The 16,024-nt window shown below is 49.4% G+C and overlaps 1 protein-coding gene across 4 annotated transcripts in view; it reads right to left on the bottom strand.

Moving 5' to 3' along the window:
* Nucleotides 1–10,760: 10,760 nt before the first annotated feature.
* Nucleotides 10,761–16,024, bottom strand: part of SERTAD2 (SERTA domain containing 2) — a 111,727-nt gene continuing 106,463 nt past the window's right edge. For all 4 annotated transcript variants that reach the window (XM_067704894.1, XM_067704893.1, XM_067704891.1 and 1 more), the window contains one exon: nucleotides 10,761–16,023. In XM_067704894.1, coding sequence (XP_067560995.1) covers nucleotides 15,084–16,019 — 936 coding nt within the window. In that variant the 5' untranslated portion in view covers nucleotides 16,020–16,023 and the 3' untranslated portion in view covers nucleotides 10,761–15,083. The remainder of the gene's footprint in view (nucleotide 16,024) is intronic.

Below are 16,024 nucleotides of genomic sequence, written 5' to 3'. Positions count from 1 at the left end.
ATCTGCTGACCACTCATCTTCTTCACTGCATCTCACCTTTGACCAAGAGGACAAACTAGAGGCTCAAACTGGATATTTCCTCCTCTTCCAGGCCTTTTCCACATTGCTGGGCTGTGAAATGGCTGAGGGAGGTGGCCCTGGGGAAGTAGAAGATCCAGAGGTCTTAGGGATCCCCATCAGAATAGAGTAGAGCCCAGGTTTTGAAGTCCTGGCTCCACCTCCGTTTAGCTATTTGATCTTGGGTCAGGTCCTTAACTTCTCTAAGCCTCGGTGTGCACAGCTATAAAGTGGGAATAATAATAGTGCTGACCTCATGGGTGGTTGCAAGTCTTCACAGAGCTAATGCAACGTAAAGAGCTTAGCATGTCACCTGGCATGTGGCACTCAATAAATGGTACTTCTGATCATTACTGATTTGGGAAGCCAGACCCTTCCTGCCCCAGGGGTGGGCAGATACACACAGGGAGCCTCTGATGGTCGTGACCTTCACTGAGGTCCTGCGACCATCTTGGGAGGAAAACTGGAGAGAGAAGCCGAGCCCCAGAGCCACAGAATGCAGAAGGGCCTGCCTAGTCTCTGCGCCAGGACCGATTACCTGCGAGCCGCACTTGGTGAGGTCTCCCGACCCCAGCCCTTCTCCACACCCCATCCTTAGATGCCCGCAGACCGGTACCTGTCTTGACCTTCCCCCCACAGTAGTAACCCCATTTATCGCAGTCCACGTGCGGATGCGTCAGTGCCGCCCAAGGCCTGTGGACTCATCTTGCCGCCCCCAACCCCCGTCCCTTACAATGTAGGACAAAGGGATTAAAAACCACTTGCAGTCACCGATCCTCTCAACTCCCATGACCATCTCTGTGCCTCCAAGGCCCTCGCTGTCAACCTGGCGGGAAGCCCCTATGGACGGGACACAGTGCAGAGCGAGGTGTCCCCGGGTATGGGGTTCTGCAAGCAGTGCAGCAGCCGGGGTCTCTCACCCATCCTCGGGGAGCCTCCTCAGCAACAGTGCAGGTGCTCTCTGACAAAACCAGGAATGGAGTGGCTTTCTGGCTTCCAGAAGGTTCCATCCCGGAGTTGGAGAAGCTGCGCCCGCTTGCTGACCCAGAGGAGGCCATCGTCCTGGAGGCAGCACATGGCCCACCTATTCTTCACTCGCCTCTGGAGGGGGGCTGCCGGAGACCAGGTCCACCAGAAACAGTGCCAGGAGGAGAGAGCCTTTATAGCACCTGTGAAATCCCCTTCCCCAAAGACCAGGAGAGAGTTGGGAGAACATTTGGGGTTTTTAGTACAGAGGACCTGGTGGGCCAGCCTGACTTCACCTCTCCTGAATGAGTGAGGGAATGAATGAACGAATGATTCGAGTTCACCCTTTTATTTCTAGAGTTAATTAAGGTAGACTAAAACATCTGTGGATGTGCTAACAACCACTAGAAAATCATTCATTAAGCCCGGAACCTTCGTTGTAGCAGGCAGCCACATTTTGCATCTCCTGCCCAGCAGCTAAAGCAGAACTTGGCCTGCAGAGCAGTACTTCAGTCAACTATTGAATGAATGAATGAATATGACGAGACATCTCAGATAAGGTAGAGAAATGCGGAGGAAGCTCGGGGTATGTCTCCGCACCACACAGAGTTAAAACAACTTGTACTTCACTGTGTCAGACAACAGCTCCACAGCTTGGTGAGCCTTTGGGGGTCAAACAGCCACAGATGGGGAGCGCATTTTAAAAAGTGAAATTCACAAAGCAGGAGGGGCAGGGGCAGATTGGCGGGTGGGGTTCAGTTCACACCTCAGGCCGCTTATTAATCTAGCAATGAGATCAGAGCTTCTGCCACATAAACTAGTCAAATAACACCTGCCTGGGGCGGCAGGTCTTCCCCCTCAGAATTACTGGACATTCTAAGACACACACACACACACACACACACACACACACACACACACACACACACACCCCATGACCCTGTCCAGGGCTATTCTGAGGGTTTGATGCCTCAGCCAGAGTTAGGGTTTGTGGGAACAGGAGTCCCTGGAGGCTGAGCATCTGGCTGGGACCACGTGTCCAAGGGCTCCTCGGGAGAACCGGATCCAGGCAACTAGGCAGCCCAGTGCCTCAGGCCCTCGGCCCTTATTGCTGTGCGGTTGACTTGGCTGGGGACTCCTGGGGACTTTGAGGCGCTCCCTGATCTGGACTCAGTCCCTGGGGCTTCTGCCTGCTCCCTATTTCCTGTCTCCCTCCATCCTGGACTTCCCTGGGCAGTGGGCTGCCCCAGTCTGAAAGAGGCGGTACCGGGGCAGGGCACAGGCCCTGTCAGGCTGGGGCCGAGGCCCAGACAGCATCTGGAGTGGACAGCAGGCCCGTGAAGCTGGTGTTTTTCTCCTGGGGAGTGGCCTCTTTTTGTGACTCAGACCCTGGGAATTTGGGAGCCCTGCTAGGCTCTGGCTGAAGTTGGGCTCCCAGGAGCCCTCACCAGGCTCAGAGTGAATGCACTTGGGTTTCTTAGCTCCCCTGGCCCCCTCCCATTCCCCTCAGTGGGTTCCTTTTGTTGTCACTAAATCCCCTCCAATCTCCCCTTCCAAAGGCTGGCAGATCCAAGTGGAATTCAACACCCAAACACTCACACAAAAGCTAGGATTAATAGCTGGCTTTGTCTGGGCACAGATGTGCAGCAGCTTGGAAGGGTTGGGGGACATTTTTCCTGCCACTTTAGTCAACTCGGCTGGCTCCACACTGGGGGAGGGAGAGGAAGGGAAGGAGGGACGGCTGCATGGACCCCTCTCCAGAGCACTGTGGCCCAGCTTCCTGAGCTGGTGTGCTCTTAGGGGTCTGGACCCACCAAGGAGGAGACAAAGGTCCTCTCCCACTGGGAGGCCCCTCAGTCTCCCCTCCTTCCCCTTCCAACAAGTCACACTCTGCAGCCAGCTGGCGCTCACACTCCCTGGACTCAGTCCCTGTTCTTCTGGAGCCTGAGCTCTGAAACAGGCCCCAGCAATCCTCGAAACCCCATGAGCTGAGCAAACGAATGGCGGGGGGGTTGGCGGGGGGCACAGGAGCCTGTGAGCACAGGCAGTCAGGGAAGGTTCCCAGAGGTGTGCCTGAACTCCAGAGGATGGGAAGGGCCTGGGAGGTAGGGAGGAAAGAGGGTGTCCTAGGCAGGGGACTTTTGGAAGAGTCAGTGGGATGCGAGAAAGCAGGGCCTCGAAAGCCTGAAAAGGGGTTTGCATATTTCCTTATGGCAATAGGGAGTCACTAAAGGTTGTGCATCAGAGTAGGAGCTGAGGAAACATGGTAAGTGTAAGGAAAGCTATTCTATTGTTACGGGGGGACAGGCTGGAGGAGGTGGTAGCTGGGGCAAAGCTGGTTCCCACCCAGTCCTCTCTGCCTCCAGCCCATGCTGCTGTTCCACTCTACCAACGGAGGAGGCTTTGAACTTGGCCCTCAACACATAAGGGGAAAATATCATGTTTCCCTATTGTTCTGTCAGGTAAATCAGGCTCTGTTCCCAACCAGAGAGCTGGCTGGAAATATGACATCAGTCAAATTTCAGGGGCAGTGGGGTAGCTTCCCCCTCCCTAGGGTGGTACAATTATCTGGGGTCCCCAGACCATCTGTTCTCTGAGAAGCTTATTGACCAAGACAAGGTCCCTACTGTCAGGAGGTTTATATACTACAGGAGAGAAAAGAAGAAGAAGAAGAAGGAGAAGGAGAAGGAGAAGGAGAAAGAAGAAGGAGAAGAAGGAGGAGAAGAAGGAGAAGAAGGAGAAGAAGGAGAAGAAGAAGAAGAAGGAGAAGGAGAAGGAGAAAGAAGAAGGAGGAGAAGGAGGAGAAGGAGGAGAAGAAGGAGAAGAAGGAGAAGAAGAAGAAGAAGAAGAAGAAGAAGAAGAAGAAGAAGAAGAAGAAGAAGAAGAAGAAGAAGAAGAAGAAGAAGAAGAAGAAGAAGAAGGAGAAGGAGAAGGAGAAGGAGAAGGAGAAGGAGAAGGAGAAGGAGAAGGAGAAGGAGAAGGAGAAGGAGAAGGAGAAGGAGAAGGAGAAGGAGAAGGAGAAGGAGAAGGAGAAGGAGAAGGAGAAGGAGAAGGAGAAGGAGAAGGAGAAGGAGAAGGAGAAGGAGAAGGAGAAGGAGAAGGAGAAGGAGAAGGAGAAGGAGAAGGAGAAAGCAAACGAATAAATGAGATAACCTCACATGGTAATAAATGCTACTAAGAAAATAAAACAGAGTGATATGCCTACTTGGGAGTGGGATGGTCAGTCAGGGCCACTCTGAGGAGGTGGCTTCTGAGCTGAGATTTGGAGGATGAGAAGGAATAAGATATATTAGGAATCCTGATATTTAACCTTTTTTTAATCTACAAAAATAGTCATTTCATAGGGTTCAATGAAATACAAAGATAGAGGGGAAGGGAACAGTAAATGCAAAGGTCCTGAGGCAGACCAGAGCTTGGGGTGCTTCACCCAAAACTCTATCTCAGAGAGTTGATTCGGCACTGATGTACAGAGAGGCTGAGCTTTCGGCATCAATAAACGTTTTGTTTATCCATTCACCTATTGAAGGACATCTTGGTTGCTTCCAGTTTCTGGCAGTTATGAATAAAGCTGCTATAAATATTTGTGTGCTGAATTTTTGTGTGGACATTATATTTCAACTTGTTTGGATGAATATCTATGAGCATGATTGCTGGATCATATGGTAAGAGTATCCTTAGCTTTTTAAGAAACTGCCGAATTGTCTTCCAAAGTGTACCATTTTGCATTCCCACCAAGAATGAATGAGAGTTCCTGTTGCTCCACATCTTCACCAACATTTGGTGTTGTCAGTGTTTTGGGGTGTGTGGTGGTACCTCATTATTGTTTTAATTTACAATTCCCTAATTACATGTGATGTTGACCACTTTTCATATGCTTGTTATCCGTATATCTTCTTTGGTGAGGTGTCTGTTCAGATCTTTCGCTCGTTTTTAATTGGACTTGGACTGTTTACTTTGTTTTGCTAAGATTTTCTCCCAGTCTGTGGCTTCTTTTCATTCTCCTAATAGTGTCTTTCGCAGAGCAGAGATGTTACATTTTAATAAGGTTCAATTTATAATTTTCATGGGTCATACTTTTGGTGTTTTATCTAAAAAGTCATCACCAAATGCAAGATCACCTAGATTATCCTGTGTTATCTTGTAGAAGTTTTAAACAGTTTCACGTGTTACACGTAAGTCTACGATCTCTTTTGAGTTAATTTTGGTGAAGAGTATAAGGCCTTTGTCTAGATTCTTTTAGTGTGTGTGCGTGTGTGTGTGAATGGCCAGTTGTTCCAGCACCATTTGTTGAAAATACTATCCTGTCTCCACTGAATTGCCTTTGCTCCTTTGTCAAAGATTAGTTAACTGTATTTGTGTGTGTGTACTTCTGGGCAATCTGTTATATTCCGTTTATCTATTTGTTTATTCTTTTTCCTATACTGTGATTTCTGTCTTGATTGCTGTAGCTTTATAGTAAGTCTGGAAGTTGGGTAGTTAGGCCTCCAACTTTGTTTTTCTCCTTTACTATTGTGTTGGCTGTTCTGGGTCTTTTGCGTCTCTACGTAAACTCTAGGATCAGTTTGTCAATGTCCACAAACTAAGCTGCTGGGATTTTGACTGGGACTGTGTTGAATCTATAGGTCAAGTTGGGAAGAGCTGAGCTCTAAACAGTATTGACTCTTCCTCTCCATGAACATGGAATATCTCTCCATTTATTTAGATCTTCTGTGATTTGTTTCATCAGTGCTTTGTAGTTTTCCTCATATCAGTTTTGTACATATTTTGTTAGATTCATACCTAAGTATATAGTGTTAATGTGAATGGTTTCATATTTTTAATTTCAAATTTCAAATTCATTCTAAACATGAATCAGGCCACTTCCTGGCCCTCCAGCAACTTCCCATTGAACTTAAACTCCCACCTCCTTCCCTGACCAGTCCTGCCCTACCTCATTTTTCCTAAGCCCTCCCCAGCTCAGGGCCCTGCTACTGCACTAGAAAGGACAGAACAGAAGCTCTGAATAACTTCAGTTCCCACTGAGTCTGTTACAAAGCTCCAAGGGATTTGTAACTTCTAGCTCCGTGGCTGGCTGTTGACCATTATTTTTCTTAATTAAGTTTCTGGCCAGTTTCTTTAAGCTCTGAAGCACCGGAAGGTAATAAATTTAGGAGTCCAGAGCCTGGGTCTGCAGCCCTGCCTCTCTGTGTGCCTCAGTTTCCCCAAGCAAGCTCAGCCTCCCTCCATTGCCACCCTCTCCAGAGTCGTCCCGAGAATCAAACAGCACAAATGTATGTGAAATGCTTCCTACACCATTAAGCTATACACAAATGTCCAGGATCCCTGGAACGTCTCCAGGCCCAGGAAGGCGGTATTTCCCATGAGCGCGTGGATTGGACTGACTTCGAACAACACCATTTTCAAAGCACTTGGCCACCTGGCACTGTTTTCAGCGCTCAGCTGGGAGACAAGTGACCATAAACCCTTTTCTAGAGGCAGCCTGACGCGGTAACACTAACACACAAAAACAGTGACACGCACACCCTCCAGTGATGACATCCCGGGAAGACAAGTGTGAAAAAGTCTGCTGGGGGTGTTTGTGCTCCAGCTTCTCCAGGCAGCCAAGGCCCCTCGAAGACATTTCCCCAGCTCGGCCCGCCCCTCCCCCTTTCTGTCTCCAGCCCTTCCCGGGTCTGGGCCCCTGCAACCATTTCTTGTCACTGCTGAACAATAGGCCTTGCTAGCAGCTGGCAGCTTGGCTTCCCCGCCTGCCAGGGGAGGGAGGGAGGGAGGGAGGGAAGCAGGGGCGGGCTGTGGGACTGGGACAGCCAGCCTGCCGCAAGGGGATTCCCAGCTCCGGGGACGGTGTGTGTGCCTTCCCGGTCTTGCACACCAGCAGCCGGGAAGGCTGGCACTGGGGGACTTAGAGCAGCAGCTCTCCTCCCACCTGAGCGATTCCATAAGATCCTGAGGCCTAGGGCTCCGTGCCCAGAGATGCTGGCGGAGGCCCCCATGCTTCCAGCTTGCAGCCAAGAAGAACCATGGCCCGAAGCATGTGGCATGCGTGTGCCTCCTTCCTTTGCCACCCAGCCAACTGAGTCCCTGAGAGGGGAAGTAGCCGACCCAAGGTCACACAGAGACTTCAGCCCTGTAAGAGCAGTCCCAGGTCCTGGTTCACTGCTGGTCCCACTGGGACATCTTCCTCTCTTGTCCCACTGGCTAATGCTTCAGTGTGCCAGGAGGGAGCCATGCCCCTGTGGAGAAGAAGAGAGGTGAAGTGGCTTGCCCAAGGTCAGGCAAGTGACAGAGGTGAAGCTTGGATTGGGACACCTGCTCAGCCTCCAGCCGGCAGCCTGCAGGTGGACTTGGATGACACCAGGAGCGAGGATGGGTGACGGGAGAGTGTGCTGAAGGGGTTATAAGGGTCAGAGAGGCCTGGCCTGCAATCCCAGCTCTGCCACATGCCAGCTGTGTGACCTCTGGGCGGTTGCTTAGCCTCTCTGAGTCTGGACTCCCTCCTCTGTAAAGCAGAGGTGGTAAGATAAACCTCAAAGGGCCCGGGCAGAGTCCACGAGATCCCATACACGGCACTCAGTGGTGTCTGGCTCGTGTGAGTGCTCGGGAAGTGGTAATCCGGAATCTCCACCTTCAGTTAAGATTCCTTTCCAGGAGGAGCAAACATACATTAAAAGCAAAGACAGAGGAGACAATAGGGACTCTGGGACCCCAGATTGCCACACAAGCTTGGAGCACAGTGTCCTCAGTAAATACAGAGCTGAGAGTCATGACCACAAGCGTGGAAATGGTGGTGGTCCCACAAAACGTGCCCTCAGCATTAAGATGCCCCAGGTTTGCTTAATGGCCCAACCTAAGACCCCACACCAAGGGGAGGCCTGGATTTTAGCCTTGCCGCTCTCAGGTTAGCTAGAGCCAACATTTGTGGACTTCTTGTTTTAATTCCCTAGAACTGTTATAAGTGCTTTACATGTATGGACTCCTTTAATCCCTGTCATTGCACGAGATAAGCTCAATTACTACCCTCATCTAACAGATGAGAAAGCTGAGGCATAGAGAGGTTCAGGAACTTGCCCAAGGTTACAGGCTATCAATGATGGAGCCAGGCTTCAAACCCAGGTGGTCCAGTTACGGAGCCAAACTCTGAACCTCCATGCTATGCTCTCCCCCCTTAAACAAGAATCACTTCCCCTCTCTGTGTTTCAGCTTTCACATCTGTAAAACGGGGCCCTTTCCTTCCCAGGTGTTAAGCGCTCTGAAGATGTCCATCCTCACGGGGCTTTTCTGGCTCCTCCGCCCTCTCGGACCCTCGCATCCCCACCTCGCACTCTTTGTCCTTGGGATCCCTGCCCTCACCTCTGTACTGTACTCACTTTCCAGACCCCTCTCCAGACGTCCCAGTCTGTGTAAGCCCCTGAGCACAGCAAGTCTGGCCTGGTCTCAACTATGGTCAGACCCTGTTCTAAGCATTGCATGGTTTGCAAAGATCAAGGTTTGGTAAACTGTTTCTGTTAAAGGCCAAAGAGCAAACATTTTAGACTTTGAGGGCCTTACGGTCTCTGTGTCACTGTAGTAGGACAGCAGCCATAGATAATACACACATAAATGAATGCGCCGTGTTCCAATAAAATTCACACAAACAGGATTTGGCCCAAGGGCCGAAGTTTGCCGACCTCTAACAAAGATGAACATCACGAGATAAAGTCATGGCTCCTAAATCTCTTTGAACTGCTCTCTAAAGAGCAGCAGCAGGGGGGTAGCACAGGAAACAAAGTTGCACAGCTAGCCAGAGACATGGCAAGCAAGGCTTGCTAAGTGCCTCTGCAGAGGCAGAGCCGTCCCGAAGAAGAGGAGACTTCACGGACAGACACTTGAGCTCGGCCTGGGAGTGATGGGTAGAATATCTACAAGCTGAACTGGGGGCACAAGCAAGGGCATGCAGTGTGCTGGCAATGGGGGCGTCCAGAGGGCCGGACGGGAGTGGGCCTGGGACCCAAACAAGGAAGACCACGCTCTGTGCTTCCCTCCTGCTGTAGAGGAGGAACCACAGGGTTTTTTTGTTTGTTTTTAATTAAACAAATGTTTTGAGTGCCTACTATGCACTAGGTGCAGTTGGAGGCATGTGAGGAGAGATGACATCCACAGCTTGCACTTTTATTGCACCGTCAACATGTTCAAAGAGATTTAGGAGCCATGGCTGTATCTCCTCCTCACAAGCACAGAGAGATTGAACGAGTCGCCAAAGCTCTATCTCTAATTAATAGCAGACGCTCATATTCCAGAGACAAACCTCTCCACTGAGAAACAGCCTCTTATTTCTAGCAGCCTAACGAGCATCTCCATCGGGATGTCTGGATTGAGCTCAGCCTCTTCTCCCCCGTGTTAGTCTGCTAGGGCTGCCATAACAAAGTACCACAGAGTGACTTAAGCTATAGAAATAGATTGTTCTGGAGGCCATAAGTCGGAAACAGAGGTGCCAGCAGGGCTGGTGCCTTCTGAGGGCTGTGAGGAAGAACTCTGTTCAGCCTGCTCCCCCGGCTTCTGGTGGTTTGCTGGCAGCCTTTGGTGCTCCTTGGGTGTAGACATGTTACCCTGATCTCTGCTTTCATCTTCACATGGTGTCCTCTGTGCTTGTATGTGTCAAAATCTCCCCCCACCCCGCCTTTTTTTTTTTCATAAGGACACTAGTCATTGGATTAAGACCCACCCGGGTAACCTCATTTTAATTTCTCTGTAAAGACCCTATTTCTGAATTAAGGTCACATTCTGAGGTCTTGGGGGTTAGACCTTCAACAGATCTTTTTCGGAGGACACAATTCAACCTATAATACCTCCCCAACGCTCCCCACTCTGCCACCATATTCCACTGCTGACTGATCGGAACCCTCATTTTCCAGCCCCATTCCCTCACCAGCTAGTATCGTGGCCCGGAACTGCCTGGAGGAGGTGAGGCTAGATCACACAATGCCCTCAGAGACGGCCCCGCTGCCAAGGAGACTCCCCAGGATCTCCTCCACGACCCTGTGGAAGATGGTGGGAGGGGTGGGGAGCCGCACTGTGGAAATGTGGATCGGGCTGCTGGAGGATGTGCAACAAATTCGTGAACCACCGGTGCTGTGGAATACCAGTGGGGGGCAACAAGGATGTTAGAGAAACAAGCAGGTGGCAGTGAAGAGCAGATAGGAAGCAGATGCAATAACTGGAGGCGAGGGGGGAAGAGGGTCCGGGCTGCGGAAGAAGCTGTGGTAAGTTCGGAAAGGAGGCGGCGGAATCACACCTGGGAGAAGGGTGATGAGGCCAAAGAGAGGCCCAAAGGGGAAGGCCCAGCCCCGTGGGGGGAACGAGGCTGGTTTAGACCCACTGAGCGTGAGATGGCAAAACTTGGCAGATACCAAGTCCGGAGCCTGGGAGAGAGGTAGGGGCTGGAAATACGTTTTCAGAGTCCTGAGTGGATTAGGTGCCCTCGGGAAAGCAAGCAGGAGTGGAGGCTCAGCAAAGAGCTGGAACCCCCCCCCCCACCCCCGCCCAGTGTTTAGTAAGAGTTGGGGGAGGAGGTCCGAGAAGGGCCCAAGAGGCAGGGGGAGAACCGAGAGAGAAGAGTGCTCCTGAGAGTGAGAGACAGGGGGCGGGTGACAGCACCAACTCCAGCAGAAGCCGCGGGCAGACCGTTCCCTGACGTGGGCAGACGGTGACACATGAGCTGGCTGTGCTCCGGGCAGAAGGAAACTGCAAACACGCCTCTCTCATCTTTTAACTGTTTATTGTATAATATAAAACTACAAAAGTAAGACTGCTCATTTCCATGTACATTTAATCTGTCCAATTGTTTAGATTACAGCCCAAACCTACATGTGAATACAACCATCTGGGTTCCGATGTAACGTCTAGTAATATTGCATAGAAAAGGCACAGCTCTCAGGTCTGTGGGGGAAAGGTTACACCTCCTGTTTGACAAAAGCCCTCCTCAAAAACCATGCACCAAACATGTCACTATGTACATCTTTTCCAAATCTTGGTTGTTTGCTCGTATGGACCGACTTCCCTTCCAAACTTGTTATCCCCAAAAGACGTCCAAAATTTTTATTGGCTTTGCTTGCAAGAGCATTTGATCCTGGCTAATTCTCAAGAACCATTCAGACTCATTCTTAGAAGCCCTGAAAACAACTGTACATAAGCAGGACGCACACACCTCACTGCCATTGGCAGTTACTGGAAGTCAACCATTTCCAGCCGAAACAGGTTAAATATGCTCTTTTCAATTATTTTCAGAAAGCATATAAAGGTCCAATTTGTAACAGCAAGATTTTGAAATTAAGACAATTCATACAGAGAATAACAATCGCTGCACAAAGTAGAGTCTCTCTCTCTCTTATTATTATTTTTTGCACCTGTCATTTGAGAAGGCTGCCCTGCGGATTCATAATTCATTGTTTACTACAAAGGTGGTTAATAAATTTAAGCTTTAAAAATGATCCGTAAGTTGACACTTTGGCTCTTTGGAGTTTATTTATTTAAGGAATTTCCTTGATCGATCTCAGGGCGGCTGGGACACTCCAAGGGGCTATGGCAATAAACAGCACAATTGAGAAAGACACTCCGGTGGAGGCGGCTGTGGCTAGCTCTCACCCTTTGGTGTGAGCGAGGGCGTCGGTGTGGATGCCCCTTCTGTCATAAAGAGAGAAAGTGCGACTAGAAAAACTTTAAAAAATATCAACCCTTTGATGCTTGATTTTCTTAAAAATTTGGAGGTATTAAAACATTCCTCATCCATACCTTTTGCATATTTCAAATCGACCCATATTAGAGGAGAGAGTAAAAATGAACGTGGACTGTGCATACGATGAGAAGACCCAGGGGTCTGGCTCGGACCCCCTTTTAATACAGATTGACATTCCTACAGGAGAATAAATTCCTACATACATTCTGCACATGTTACGATCCAGATGTTGTTAGAGCTCCACAGTAAAATAAATATATTTACACAGAAAAAAAGGAATAAATAACTTATGAAAAAAATCACTTCAAATTCAAAGCTCTTATTATTCTGCTCTCATCTTGTCACTTCATTGCACATCACTGTCAATAATTGTCCTCTCCCAGCCCCACCCAGCCTGTCTCTCTGTCCCTCTTGTAAAGGCACCTCAAACTGCCTGCCTGATTCTGAATGCCACAGGATGTCCTTTAGAAACGGGAAGGCACTGCTGCCGGGTGGCATCTGGAAGCACGTCCCACACTCAAGCTGGGACTTGGAGATCACACACAGGCTCACGTTCTTCCCTGTCGGGACATCACTTTGTAAAAATAAGACACAAAGATAACTGGAACACTTGATGGTTTTGTTCTTTTGAAACAGGGCCACTAATTCCCCACGTCTTCCTCATTAGACCTTGAATATCAAGAATTTACGGTGAGGGTGTCCAGAGAATTAAAAAGCATTTGCGCGCTGCTGTTGGGGGTTTTTGTTTTTGATCCTGAAGCCCAGCCTTACAAACGCGGGAGAGTCAGAGAACCACGTGTGGGCAACACTTCGCTGTGCTTATTTGAACTGCTGCCCAACATATGGGATTTGTTTAAACACACGATTTGCTAATCCAACCGAAGTACAGTTGTTCTAAGTTACTATCAATCAGTTTTTAACAATGGCAAATCAGCCGCCTTACCCTGTTATTGTCCGGAATAATCAACACTATTGTGCATGTACACGTATGTGTATGCGGGCGGCATGTGGAGAGTCTGCCAGGTCCTTGAGTTAGCAGAAGCATGGAGCCTGGGCGGACTTGTTCTCTACAGGAAAAGGAAACCCTTCAAACGGACAGGCACGGTGACACCGGAAGCATCTACCACAACCCTCACCTTAACTACATGGTCCCTGGTCCTATCAAAGGGAATGACACATCTGCAGTAGTAAGAGGTGTCCGGTGGAGGGTGCTTGCTGGAGAACGGTGCAGTTTGATCGGTTTCTCACTGCTCGTCTGAGTTGATAATTAGCCTTTAAAAACACATTCAAGTTGGCGGGAGGGGGTGGGGGGGGAGTAAATCAGAACGTAGAAAGATTTAATCATATCATACACGAATCTTTTGCTTAGATGAGCAGTTCCTTCATCAAAGTGTATTTGCTTTGCCATGTGTATTATAAAAATAAAACTATCTATGGCTTGTTTAAAGTGCCATTTTATAAAGCTGTCTTTTTTAATTGGCCAGAAAGACTCAATTTTATCCATGGCAAGAAGTGAGCAGAATTGGTGACTGAATATTGACAAATGACCAACAACAAAGACAACAACAACAACACAAATCCCATAATTTAAAAATTCTTAAATAAATATAAAAGTTATTCCTAAAGAAGCCACCTGCATTTCAACAATATAGGTTGTAACCAGCTAAAGTACCATTGGAAGAAAGAAAAAACTGAAACGGAAAGGCCATTAACAATTTCGGCAACAAGCATGATACATTGCAAACGTTTTAAAATTAAATGTACACCGCTAGGAATAAAAAGCTAGTTCTCAAGTTCTCCTGGCAGAGAGAGGATGGCAATGGGGGAGGAGGGGAACATGCATAGAAAGTCCTATCTGTGTATTTGGGTAAAACAGCCTTGTAAAGTGTAGTTAAAGCAGTTGATTTAAGAAAGCAACCAGATCGGAGGCCGTGACGTAATGGGACCAACTCCAGGTTCAGGAGCCATGCGTGTTACAAGAGTGCATCCTAGGCTGGGCCGAGGAGAGCTGGGCTCACTGTGGTGATCGTGAAGATGCCATTTTCAGCACTTAGCAACAGAGGGAAAGAAAGCTCTAAGGAAGGGAAGCAGGAAAAGACAACAGAGCGACATGATGGATGCCTTCTGGGGGAGAGTTCCTTCTTGACGAGCCCTAAGCGTCGCAACAGGGTTTAGTTCCATGAAGAGGTCAGTTGCTTTTCATAAAATTTTGTTCGTGTGTAAAATTTCAGGTCTTCATAAAAATTATGCCAAAAAGGGAAAGAACTGGGGTTTTGTTTAAAAAAATAAAAACAATTAAAAGCGCAGACTTGGCATAAATACAATGAGTACTTGGTAGCCTTCCCCTCCAGAGAGAGAGCTAAAGAGAACCATCACTTAAACCCCGAGCTCCATGGCCACCTCCCGCCAACTGCTTAATGCAAGTTTGATGAGCAGACGTGGCTCTGGCTTTGGAAGTCACAGTGCTGGCGGGTGTTCATGCCAGGGGGTCGGTGCTTGTGAAATTTGGGTGTGATATCTCCTGGCCCTTCTTAAAGCGCTGCGTGTGTATGTGTGTGTGTGTGTGTGTGTGTGTGTGTGTGTGTGTGTGTGTGTGCGCGCGCGCGTCTGGGGACATCAACTGCGGATTGATTTGATCCAATTTTCTCTTTGCACCAAACACGTATAAAACATTACAACTCTATAAAAGTACAAGTGCAACTTGTACATCTGAAGTTTGCAGGAACTATGTGAGCAAATCCTATCAAAATAGCTATCTCATATGTATAAACAGCATTTGTTTTTAGAAAAACAATATCATAAACTGCGGAATCTGTACAAAAATATAAAATAAATTTGGGCAGCAGTTTCTAAACAGCCATGTAAATGCAACACTTACGAGGAGTAGTTAATGCCTCTAAAAAGGCTGAATTGCCAAGTCAACCTATACAGGGCGAAAATGCCGGAAAAGGTACTGAGATTATCTAAATAATATATATATATATTTTCTTTTTTTACCTCTTGCAATAAAACTTATAGAAAAAATAGACAAATATGCACATGCAATTTACAGCTTTTCCAACTTATTCCTTGTGCTTCACTTGAGCTGTTTATTTTTGTCATTCCACATAGCGACATTGTCTTCAAATGTATTCTTTCCTATTCCCGGGTACTAGGTCTCTGAGGAACCACTCAAAAAAGCATATTAAAAGTGGTCATACTTGGATGAAGGCACTCCAACTCTGCTCAAAGCAAAAACTAGTGTGATCCTTTTGTAGAATGTTCTTTTTCTCAGAAAAAGGCAAGCAAGGGTACATGCACAGTGCGGAGAGCTGTCGGGGTGCGGGGTGCAGGCGACGGGCCCCGGGGCTCAGGACCCGACCAGCACCTCCATGATGTGGTCCAGCTCCGTGAGGTCCATCTTGAAAGGCTGGCTCGGGGCGACGGGCTGGCTGCTGTAGGGGGCCAGCGTCTTGAGGAGGTCGTCGGCCGACACGGGGGACATTTTTGAGGATGTCCCCGACGCGGACGTGCAGGGGTCAAAGTCGTACATGGACGTGTCAATGTCGGCAAACAGGATGTCGTCCAGGGTCAAGTCTGTCAGGAAGCCCGTGGACGTGGTGATCTCAAAGTTGCCGGGCAGGGAGTCCATCAGTTTCGGGTCGTCGGGCCGGCCGTCCTGGAGCCCCTCGGGTCTCTGCGCGCCGGGCCCGCCGGAGTCCCCTTTCGGGTCGTCGGTGGTGGCCTCCGCGGCCTCCATGGAGGTAGATGTGGGACAGAGCTCCTCGATCTCGTCCAGGGCGGAGGAGAAGCTGTCCTTTTCCGGCGGGAGGGCAGGAGGTGCGAGTCTGGCGGGGGCCGCAGGCTGCGCGGCCGGGGAAGTGCAAAACGTGTCCTGGTCGTCCTCGAGCAGTGAGGCGGGGGTGAGGCAGGCCTCCAGGGGCGCAGCGCCGCCCAGCTCGCAGGGCGCGGGCGCGGGGTGGCTGAAGGCAGGCGGTGCCTCCCGGTAGCTGGAGCCCAGCGGGTCGGCGGGCGGCGAAGAGGCGGGGAACGCGGGCCTCAGGCTGCCCTCCTGCTTCAGCTCCTCCTGGATCCGCCTCAACATGTTGTTGATGAGCACGGTCTTTTGCAAGCTGGGCTCTGTGAGGGGCCTGTGGTTGTAGAGTTTCATAAGGGAAATGTTGAAGATAGTCTGGCGCTGTAAGGTGTAAGACACCTTGGACGGACCGTCGGAGGGGGACACAATTTTGCCTTCCAGCCCATCTTCATGCTCGTCAAACTTCCGTTTTCCTCCTTTCCCCAACATATATC

This window comes from Pseudorca crassidens, chromosome 14 (assembly GCF_039906515.1).
Source record: "Pseudorca crassidens isolate mPseCra1 chromosome 14, mPseCra1.hap1, whole genome shotgun sequence".
Taxonomy (NCBI): Eukaryota; Metazoa; Chordata; class Mammalia; order Artiodactyla; family Delphinidae; genus Pseudorca; species Pseudorca crassidens.
Note: the sequence above shows the minus strand (reverse complement) of the source record. Positions and strands in the feature narration are given on the sequence as shown.